General features: G+C 37.2%; 1 protein-coding gene across 1 annotated transcript in view; it reads left to right on the top strand.

Moving 5' to 3' along the window:
- cntn5 (contactin 5) overlaps positions 1-12,356 on the top strand; it is a 63,178-nt gene that overhangs the window by 4,233 nt on the left and 46,589 nt on the right. The window contains exons 2-3 of the mRNA XM_062419452.1: positions 3,802-3,925; positions 4,027-4,202. Of these exons, the coding sequence (XP_062275436.1) occupies positions 3,802-3,925; positions 4,027-4,202 (300 nt within the window). The remainder of the gene's footprint in view (positions 1-3,801; positions 3,926-4,026; positions 4,203-12,356) is intronic.

The raw sequence follows: 12,356 nt of genomic DNA, 5'->3' as shown, positions 1-12,356 counted from the left end.
ACTACTTGCTTGTCTAATTTAAATTTTGATGTTTTGTTTTTGATTTTGATCAGAAACTTAAAGGGAGAAATTTATATTTTAAATTATTGTTCGATACAGCAAATCAAATCTTGCATAAAGCAATAACATGAAGTTCTTTAATAGGCAGTACAGATGTTTACACTGAGCCTGATAGCAGCAAGCTAGCAGACTCTGGACATCAACCTGCATTCGCTTTCCTGCTAAAGTATCCTACTAACTTATAAACAAGAACACACATCTTGTCATGCACCTTAGCTTGCTGAGTGTGCCACTACCAAACATTCCCTGTGGAAAAGTGCAGCGTTAACCTCAGTTAGCAGGCTAGATATCTTATTAGCTGTTCAGGTGCAGAACATTAAAGTATTTTGACATGTCTGTCACTTTGGACCAGTTAGGACCAGCTGGGTTCGTAGTTCTGAAACAACTTTGCCAAGCAAAACAACAATAGCACAACAATGAGAAGATGCTTCTTCCAGGAAATCATACTGTATAGTTGCTTGGAAGGTGCAGAACATGCAGCACCACAAATCTACAGTCAGGCAGATAGTGTTGGTTTTTAAATAGTTTATTAGTACAATGATGATAGAAATAACATAATAGAAATATGTGGTGAACCCTTATAATCCAATGTTTCCCTCTTAAACAGGCAGACTACCAAGTTATAACCAGGAAGTCAGATGTTTGCAGAAATGCGTGCGGTTATTTTGCACATTAATTATCTTGTGTTATTTGCACGAGAAGATGGTTGAAGATGGCCAAAGTGCAGTGGCTCTTTGGTCTGCAGTTCAGTGGGGTTTTTTGTACTGTGTTTTTAATGCACCACCTAGGAGTAGCTCTCCTTATTTCATTGTATGTACAATAAAATGACAATTAAGGCTTTCTATTCCATTCGATGTGATTTAGTCATGGTAAACTTGGTGGACGGCCATGTGTATTGGCAGTGCGCTCTGGCTCAGCACTTCTGAAATCCAAGGTTGCAGGTTTATTAGCATAGCTGTCCTGCTGCCTTCATATGATTGAAATGATTTCATGAACTGAGCAGAGCTGTTTTCATACAATATCCCACAGCTGTGGACAACCATGAATCACCAGTATTAATTCATAGATCAATGCTGACTTATTTTCTGATGTTCCTGCAGATAATTAATCCCCCATTGCAGCACGTTTTCTGCAAGTTTCTACTTTGCTCTTGTTGATAGAACCACCAAAGTGGCAGCAGATTGACATTGCACAGTAAACAGATGTAGTTTTATTCTTAGTACAATGTCTAAAATCCTATTTCCAACAAAATATCAACAACTCTCCTTCTGCTGCCTCAATTGAATGAACCTCCCAACTGTTAGTGCTTGTCCTGTCAGCTGTGCACAATGCGCTCGGCACCAAAATACCACACAGACGGGTATAACGAGTTTTGAGATCAGGAAAATACCAAACTCACATGGTGCTGCTTGCGTTGGTCATTGTGCCACCATGAAAATAGGGCCCTTTTGTTGCGTGTAAAATAATGAAAGATACTACAACATAAAGCATATTATTTGATGAAAGTAAGAGCAGTATTAAGTACAGTGATTTAATCCTTCTGTAGTCAAAAGGCAGTTTTTAATATAAACCTTATAGATACAAATTATATATTGAAACATCAGCAGTATTGAATTCAAGATGGTGCAGTCAACCATAACATGAAGGGTAAGATGAAAAGCACCAAAAAGCTATTATTTTGTGATATTCATAAGCTTGTGCTGTCATGTAAAAGCAACATTTTATCTGTTTTATTACATTAATTTGTATATTGCAGTTACATAATACCATATTAATGCCAAAAGATAAGAGATACTTATGGTATTTGATGCCCAGAATTGAACAATGTCTAAACTCCCAGCTGGGGCCATTTTTTATTTATTTTTTGGATAACACTTCCACTATGGGCTTGTTTTATTTCTTGTAATTTTGCTTGTAGAGCTTGTTATAAAAAAAGTAAAGTCTCTGGCACAGGCTATTAGGAGGACAGTAAACAATGTTGGAGAACTGACAGAAAAAGAAAAGATTGTGTTGTTGCAACATCTCCACCCTGACAAATAGAACATTGCTATGTTCTGTTCAGTGGTATGGTGGTCAAATTATTCTGTAAAAGCCCAGAAATAGATCAGAGAGAAGAGATAATAAATAGTGTGTTGTTACAAATGTACTAACATTATCTTACTAATGTTATCACTCATCTAATGCGCTTGTATACCGCTGGATACCTCTGTTTGAACATGTGTTATCTTTTTAATGTGCAATGGGAATCATAGCAGGAAACAGGCCACAGAGACCACAGATGTTTGCACTCTCAAACCTGGCCAAGAAATTATACTGTATAATGTTAAAAATTTTACTTGGATGTGTTAAGACCCATGTTGGCAGCAGTGTTGGCTCACCATTTGGCCCTCTGTGCAAACAACACTAGGTACAAAAGACATGAAAGTAATTGGATATTTGCTTAAACAACTAGTACTATTATTATTACTTATATTTGCCCACTGCTACCACTGTAATTATTTGTTATATCTCCATTATTCTTCTCTGTGTTTCTCTCCCCTCTTCCCTGGTCAAGGCAGATGGCAACCCACCTCATGCTCAGTTCTGCTCAAGGTTTTTTCCCGTTGAAAGGAGAGTTTTTACTTGTGCTTGTTCATGGGAGAATGGTGGATCTCTGTAAATTAAAGAGTGTGGTCTAGACTAGCTTTATGTGAATCATGCCCTGTTATGACGTGGCTCAAGTGGCCACAAAAAAAAGAGACACACCCCATGGTAGCCATTTAACAAAATATATTTATTGAAGCCAAAATAAACCAAATTAGACATTGTGCCAAATAAAGTAACCGAAGTATGTGGTATGTATGTCAGAGGCATCAGTAATGTAAGGGCTGGGTAATGAGTGTGGGAACGTTTTTTGCGAGGGTGTTCTAATATGCAGAACAGATATAACTAGAACTGAAGAAACATGCTGGAAACCAAATTAAACTAAACCCAGGATGATGCCTGTGGGAAGAAGCAGAGGGGAGACAGATAGCAGGGAGGTCAGAGCTCACAGCACAGCCTACAATGAATGAGAAAGAGGAGTCACAAATAAACTATAGGGCACTGGGCCCAGGTGCCCTGAGTTACTGCAATCAGCCCAGCTTATTCACCTGCAAGGGAGAGAAGAATTAGACACACCCAAAACATGACCTCACAGGGGCATCACATATCCAGAGATAACTTTTGTTGTAATGTGGACCTACATAAATAACCTTGACTTGACCTGCCTTAAAAAAAAATAGCTCAAGGGTGACACTTTTCTAAAGGTTCATCTTTTCACCATGTAAAGTATGTCCACCTAGGTCAACTGTATGATCAGAAAAGATCACCTCTAATTTAAGAAGTTATTTTTCTTTTAGAAGTGTATCCAGGCTATCTCATTGAAAACAAATGTAGACTTGCTTTGAGGATTCCCAGCATTCCTTCCTGTAGTCAAACCAAAGTTATATATTATCTCAAATTAGTGTTATTACTTGTGAAAAAGGAAATGGTCTGCTGCACAATATACAGCTAGTTATTGTTTAATTTTGTCCATTATTCCATCACACTATGGGTCTGTACATTTTCTTTTTCTCCTGTTTCCCATAATGGAGGTTGGAAGGAAATATGCACTAATCAAACTGGGGAACAATTGAAAAAGTAATGTGATGCTAAAACTTAGGGGAACTCCTGTGATGATAACTGTAATCATCCTTGTTTTTATCTCTCCTTTCCCCATAGAAAGTGAAGAGTTTGGGCCTGTTTTTATCCAGGAGCCACATGATGTTGTTTTTCCTTTGGATTCTGATGAAAAGAAAGTGGTGATGCACTGTGAAGCACGTGGGAATCCAACCCCCACATACAGGTGTGACATATATTTGTTTGTCTCCTAATTGCAATACTGCTTTCACAGCTCATTAGCTTGTCATTCATCACAGTCTCCTACTCTTTTGTTGTGTCTTTCAGTTGGTACATCAATGGGACAGAAGTAGATGCTGTGGCAGATTACCGCTACAGCTTCATCGATGGAAACTTAATTATTACCAATGCAAGTGAGATCACTGACTATGGGAAGTACCAATGTAGAGCGGGGAACAACTTTGGGACCATTCTAAGTCGGAATGCTCATTTACAGTTTGCATGTGAGTATCCTTTTTATTTTTTTTATTGAGTTGTGTTTTCATTTCCATGTTGCTAACAGTATGATATACTCTTTACAGTAGCATGAATCTCCCTTATATTTATGTTGGAAAATGTACATTTTAGTCTGTAAGATGAAAAACAAGGCTGTCACATGAAATATATAATTATCTCCAAGCTCTTTGTCTCTATGAGTCAAAATAAACTGATTCCAGGGGTAAATAAGTACCAATATGTCTACAGTAAGGTTTTGTAGCTATGTCTGGGTCCTACTGGCTCTATCTGATATTATTAAGTTGCATTGCTAACAGGGTATGTGCCCTCAAATGCCATGTCTCAATGGTAAATGAGAGCAAAAATCACATTTCTTCCCCCAGTAATCCCCTGGCCTACCTCCAAAACATCATCACAGGCTAAGGCAGCACAGACAGAGAGACTCGGGGCAGTATGCTCGGAGGAAAATACATTGTTGGTTTTCTCAACAGTTTCCTCAGGAGCAATGACCATAATAGCCTTATTGGCATGTCTACAGGGAGCGTACCGTTCTCAGTCACTGAGCTGTTAGTAGAAAGTACAGTACATAGTCTCGTGTTGTTATGGGGACTTACAGTTGTTACAGGAACTACTTAGGAAACAAATGGCTGGAATAGCCTTAAACTATGTAGACAGAAAAAAGGAACCGACTTCTGTGCTATAAAAGCAATATTTTGTTTTTGTTTTAGTCTGGTATGTTTTCCTTCATAAAGTTTCCTATATATAAATATAAAAAAGGGATTAAAAAATGAACACAAATCAACAAACCTGCCTTAAATTAAATATAAGCCTCACTGCATTGGCAAGCTGAAATGCCCAGATGGTAAAGCAAAAACACACACACTTCAAAAAAGTACTGTTAGTTTCTGAGCAACAGAAGCTGCTCTCCAACATGTACCCTCATCTGTCCTCTCAACTGTCCAGATCTCTTCCTACTCATCTCCCCACTTGGTGTTCAAATCAGTATGGAAAAAGAAAAGAGTTTTGCCTATATTTTTTTTCTGAAAAATCAAACATGCCTAATATGACCAGTGTACTACGTAGGTGCTCATTCACTAGCCTATGTTTTAAGCTGCTAAATGAGCAGCTATTGTTAGTGTTGCATAAATACTGTTTTCATGACACTGTATTGATCAGATCCTTATTTGCAGCATGTATTACTTCTCCTCTTTTTTACCAGCATTTTTGTTTGAAAGTTTTTTGCAGTGTATCATCTTCATAGTTAATTTTATTTAATCGAGTTTTTGTTTCTGTTGGTAACTTTGACTTCTTTATCTTTTAAGTCTAAGATGACCAAAATTAGCTGTGTACGTTTTGGCAGCACTCGGAGCCCAACACTTAATCACTGTAATTTTTGGGTTTAAAACACAAATGTAGTTTTTTTTATTGATTAAAACAGGCTGAGTGACTGGCACCTGAAAACGGCTTAAATGCTTTTGGTTAAGATAGGCTACAGCTCAGCTTAAGATATTTTAATTGCAGGTCATTCAGTATCCTGTTGTTAGGGGCATGACAGGAAGTATTGTGAATGGTACTTACTCATATGAACAGATGTGTTTTATCACATGTGATATATGTAATATCTGTCAATGACAGAATAGAAACTGGAATAGTAAAAAGTGTCAACTTAGTTTTAATAAACTGAAATGATCAATTATCAGTCATTGCATGTTGCATTGATGTGATATATCCAATGGATTGTTGGGAAAGATTATCTTATTATCTTATTAATTACTTTGAGACAAGACATTGTATGATTACAGATGATTATGATTACACCATATAAGCTGGGTTTGATTATAATGAACGTTGATGTGTGGCTGATGCGAGGCATCCATATTGGTTTTCAGGCACTTCTGTAGTATTAAATGCCAAGTTAAATATATTGGTGTTTTGAAAGAAATGAGTTTCCTAGTCGTAATTGTGACATTGACGTAAATGCTATTTATAAGTTGGAAACTAATTACGATAACTCTGATATGACATGAATGCTACATGAGCCTACTGAACTCAGATGAGATGAGGGGCCAATTTATTGGAATACAGCCTAATTTTCAGTTTGTGGAAAGAGCCAAAACAATACGCAAAGTATCCCAAAGTATCCCACATCCTGCCCAATTAAATAGAAATGAGCCCAATGCAATCTGGCCACACTGGCAGGACATTCCACATCTCACCAACTGTTGTTGTGGTGAGATCTGAAAAGTCAGTCACTAATGTCCATATTCGAGAATTGATTTTTGGGCAATTTACATGACCCATCCCTCATAAAATTATTCTGATACAGTAATCAACAACAAACCAAATATTACACCCTGTAAATCCACCAACATCTAAAAGCACCACACATTAACATGATCTAAATTTGAACAACCTATACATAAAAAAAAAGGCAAAGGCTATTTGCACCCCTGGTGCAAATATCAATGAATGCTATTTGCACCCCAGTACAATTACAAGTGGAAGCTATTTGTACCTTGGTATATATAGCAAAGTGTTCTATTTGCACCCGTCTTGGTGCAAATATCAATGTATGCTATTTGCACCCCAGTACAATTAGGAGTGCATGCTATTTGTACCCTGCGGGACTGAGTGTCGGAGGGGAGCGTCTGGAGATATGCGGAAGATTCCCGTATCCCACCGGGACAGCAGGATAAATATACGTCGCTGTTCTCTTCTGTATATCATATAATAGTTTCTGTCCGGTGAGATCTTTCACTTCTCGGCGTGAAAAATGTCAGGTGTGGCGTGTGAGCATGAGAGCAGCTTGAAATGCATGTGCACGGCCAATGCCTGAGATTTGAGAGGTCTGAAATGTATTTGGTATCCATGGCAACCATAGACTTGTCTGTCAAGATTTGATTGCAGCAGAGTTTTTCCGCTGAAAACATTAACAATATATAACTGCTGCTGCAAAGATTCGAACCCGTGTCTCCTGCACTAGTGACGGACATGCTACACATTACGCCACCGCTTTGGTCCTACGTAGTGATGTGACAGCCCAATATGTTTGCTAATACGGAAGATAGATATTGGCGACAAATAATTTCTAACTGACAAACTGACGCTTGTATGCATTCACAGAGGAAAGATTATGAAAATATAATACAACTTTCCCGCCAGAAATGTCTTTAGAACAAACATTAGAGATTAAACCTTTCTAAATTCACCCTTTTCTGCTGGCGTGGAAGATGAATGTCTGCCATGTTTTCACGTTGTTATACGTCTAGGGTGCAAATAGCATCCCAAGCAAAACATCTACATATGCATCTATTAATATTGATTGATAGACTATATCTATTAAAGCTTATTTTTCTCCTCTTATCCTGTCCTTTTGAAATATAATCAGAAAATGCAAAAACATAATCAAAAAGGTAATCAATTAAAGCTCCATTTTCAATTATAATCAAATCTAAATCTGGAACATAAACTTTTTAAAAGAATATTTGTTGCAAATCATGATGTGAAAGACTGTTGTAGTCAAGTCCATCTAACCCGAGACTGAGTCAAGACCAAGACCAGAGCATACCAAGACCCAAGACAAGACCAAGACTTTAAGGGGAAGAGACCAAGTTAAGACCAAGACCAAACCAATGCAAGACCATTTTCGAGACTATTACTGTAATCATAATCATGTGGCTCAACATTTACATTATTCCTCTGCTAAAAAGAAATGCTTTATGTAGGAATGTTAGTGAAGTACAAATGGATGTACAGTAGTGCTGTGTGATATGATGATATACAGTCACCGGCCACTTCATTAGGTACACCTGTGCAATCTCATTCAATCCAATACAACAGCTATGTTATAAACTGTACTTTTCTCAGTTTTTGTTAACATTGTCAAAAAAGTGAGAATTCTACTATGTTTATTACTGAGGTCGTACTAAGTGATGGTGACATACTGGGGTGCATTATATTGACTGGTTTTCCTAACATTTTGCCGTCTCGACTGGACTTGAGAAAAAATTCAGAGTCCAGCTAGTCCGAGAACGAGTCAAGACCGAATAAAAATGAGGTTGATTCCAAGACAAAACCAAGACCTTAAAAATGTGAGACCGATCTCGAGTACTGCAACACTATGAAAGACGGTAGTGAATGATCTGAATTTCACTTTGCGCTTTGCATTGTTTCATCTTCAATGAAACTATCTTCCAGTTTCAATATATGTAGTGGCAATATACCACTATACCACATCCCCTCTCAGCACACAGTCATCTCTTACTTTTAGACAAATTATACTTGATACATTTTATAATACTTCTAAAATAATCAATAAGCCTTCTGCTTCTGTCTGTATGCATTTGTTCAAGACTTCCAGTGTTTGAACTCCTCCACCTCCACATTTGTTTTTTGGAAATAATTTTCCTCCAATCCATACTCCTGTAATAAATCAAATATGGCAGGTGCGCATTCACCTCTGACAGAAAAAAACCCCAATAGGATATTTCACGATCAACTCTATTTGTCTGTACACTCAGCAGTCTACTCCAAAGGTTCACCATGCTGTCCTTCCATCTAATCTCAGGGTAGCCCCACCCCATATCTTCATTAACTGTCAAAGCAAGTGCATATTTATGAATTAAATTGCCATATTATGGACATTTTCACTTAAAAAAAAAAAAACATTTTACTCTCCAGTTTTGTCTCTTTTGAAATTTTCTATTTTCATTTTTTATTTTTTTGTCTTATTATCAGCTTGCCAATCAGCTAACTGTAAACTTCAGCTCTACTTTGAACTACACTAGTTTGTATGAAAGGTGCTATATCAATAACGTTTGATTGATTGATTGATTTTATAACCCCATTTCTGACACATAATCTAAATCAGGACTGACACATGGTAGTCAGTAGTAAACATTTATAAAGAAATCATGATGTGCAGTGTAGGGAAATAATATGATTTAGATAGAAATAGATAGGTAAAATCTGTGCATCGTAGGTTATATACATAATTTCCTCACTTGGACAACAACATGTTATTATATCTTATATCATAGGGACAAATGCACAAATTTGGATGTTTTGAAGTGATGTAATAAGATTAGTTAAAGTTAAATTAAAGTTCTACATTTTCTTTCGAAAAATGATATTCTTTAAACAAGCTGCTTCATTGGGGTTGCTTCATAAGTAAGCTCTACCTAACTTGACATGGGAGCTCAATTGTTGTTGCTGGAGAGTTGTGCAGAAATCATGTCCAGTTATCTCACCCTATAACCAAATTCTTCATCCATGGCTACCTAGCATTTGCAGTTACACGTTTGTGTGACTGTTTGTCATCAGCTATACGCAGTACAAATATTCAACAGCATCAAAGTGTAATAATTGCATACTCTTTACAATGCAACCCTTCAAAAGACCAGACACAGAAACAAAGAGAGGTGCCCTGCAGCACACATTTGAATGCAGAACCTTCCCTCTCCATAACAAATGGTGGGTATTTATCACACTGCATGGAGCTCAACTTATTCGTCCCTTTTCATGTTGCCACCACACATTTTCATGCATTGACACAGTTGTTGATAGCTTTAAGTAGTTCAGATACACGTGAGCAATTATTTCCTTTCTAAACCGAATGATTTTTAAAAGTAATTACATGCCTTTATGTGTTGTTAAGACTTAAGACCGAAACTGAATTGTCGAGTTTTTTCACTTGTGTTGTGCAATCAATGTACATGGAGACATTACATATAGTCAGTAGGCCCTTTTTAGGTGGGGTCTGGACACAGTTTCCAATTTTTGTATATATGATGAAGGTTTAGGTCAGGTTTGGACTTAAATTATACTTCTGAAGCTCAAACTGTTGAATATTATATCTACTGATGTTAGTGAAGATACTCAATGATAGACCCTATGATGAATCTACACTGCAGGAAAGCCTGGATCTGCTAGCTAGCTGACCTGTATGTATGGGTACTGTGAGTAAAACAAGTTTTTTTCTGGCTAGTTTTCTCTTTTAGTTGTGTGTCAGTTTGGAAATATTTCAGATGTTGATGCCCCAATGTAAGAAGAGGCATTATTGAGGGTTTGTCATTTCCAATCTGGCAGTGTACTGCATCTTAATCACTGCCTACCTGCTTAAAATGGGCAAAAAGGCACAATAACATTTTACATGCCTTTTCACTCTTAATATACAGCTCTGTAATCCACAGCAGCTAGTATTCTATACTAAGGGTATTTTATTTACTTCTGTCTTTATAGCAGTCTGAAGGCTGCACGTATCTGTTTGTCTGCAATCTCTAATTGGACTGATGTTGCTCATTGTCAACGTATAATTACGCACACAGTGACTGTTGCAAAACAAACACTGAAACTTCAATGCATCTATGCACATCAAACTTGTCAGTTACAAATAATATTCTGTACCATTTCTGATACAAATCAACAGACATGTTGGATACTGACACATTAAAAACAGTTTGTGCCACAAAAAATGTAGATCAATTAAAACATATCTCTGCCTATAACTCTATAAGGACCGTCTCTTCAAAACAATCCTCTTCTGGTGTCTCTGTCCAAAACACCAGGAATCAAAAAAACAGAGTCAACAACTGCATACGTCATTATTTAAGAGTCAAGAGGCAATTTTCCTTAACAAAAAACAAAACTCCTTAACAAAATTTAAGCTTACAACTGGGATGATGTTAAAATGACTTACTTGTTTGGGCCTGGCTGGGCTAAATGAATTGTGGTCACGTTGGCCTGAGTGAATTTTGTGAGGCTGGACAAAGGCTCAAATTATAAGTCTGTACAGCAATCCACCAAACCCTCTAATGCAGAGAGTTGTGATGTCAAGTTAGAAAACTGAAAAGAGACCTGTTTCATGCAGGGAATCAGAGGAGAGTTAGACTGGACCAGCCAGAATGCATGAGGAAAGGTTTAGTCAAGGTTTTCTATATTCTATCCACTGTTCATGTACTCTGCTCCAAAGATTTTTCAGTAGGATGCTTTTTCCTCTCTGTGTTTTGAAATTCTGAGCTGCTGAACTCACACTCGGGCTGTTTTTCAGCCGTGACTTTGAAGGCAGCAGGCAGAAAGGGGCCCTCTGATCTTTCTCCCCAAAGAGTTATTTTCTCTCTACAGACATGAGTCTGGCTGAGGCTCAGGTATCGAGCCACTCTGAATTGTACAATAGTAATGAAATTAATGGGATGCTTTGACTTGAGCATTGGAAGACTGACTCACACAACCCTATTCTGTAATGTTCTACAAATCTAAAATGATCAGTATGTAATGCACACTGATTGAATTCATACTGATCTTTAAATAAGTAATTTGCATTGAGCACCTGCTCCTGTGCTTGCTACTCATGTCATCACTTCATCTCTGGATTTTAAACATTTATACAGACATATGTTGACTTGTCGAGGACGAGTTAATGACCATGATGTGTTTACATTATTAAAAAGTCATTAATATTGATTCACTTACATAACTATAGTTTTCAAAGTGAAATGATAGGTCAGAGACTCATTTGATTTTCATCTCCTGGTTCCATAACTGATGCATGTTTCTAACACTGATGTCTTATTCTTGAGTGACTGAAACACCCACTTGGTGTCCATTTATGTATTTAATATTTACACATTAAGTCATCATGACTGTGGTAATTGCAGTACCCTGCACTTGACAATCAACCAGTATTATAGGTTTACATAGGTGGCTCTTTGATTTTTCCTCTTTATCAGTCATGGTGGCTTTTACTACTCAAACTATCCATTACTTATTTATTCCAAACAGTCAGTGTTGCTGTTGCCTGAATTGTAAAATGTAATATTTTCCTGTGTGCCTGGAGATGTTTCCCAGACTTCCCAAGCTATTGGATGTTTTCAACAAAAATGGGTTTCTTAAACTGGATATACCCTAGGTTGTATCGTTATCATGCTACAGCAGTTGGTAATAAACAGGGGCAAAATGGAAATACATAATGATCAAAATTATATTACATTTTTAAATTAAGCAAGCTAAGACTCATTCTCACATTGTGTAGACTGGCTGAATAGTATAGTAATACAAAAAACACCCATACTCATATCTGGCTGCTGGCAAGTTGCTGGCAACAGCCGTGTTGTAGGTCAGTAATTACTATAGTTGTACTTCAGCAATAGGGTATTGTAAACCTT

This window comes from Scomber scombrus, chromosome 5, assembly GCF_963691925.1.
Source record: "Scomber scombrus chromosome 5, fScoSco1.1, whole genome shotgun sequence".
In the NCBI taxonomy this organism is placed as follows: domain Eukaryota; kingdom Metazoa; phylum Chordata; class Actinopteri; order Scombriformes; family Scombridae; genus Scomber; species Scomber scombrus.
Note: the sequence above shows the minus strand (reverse complement) of the source record. Positions and strands in the feature narration are given on the sequence as shown.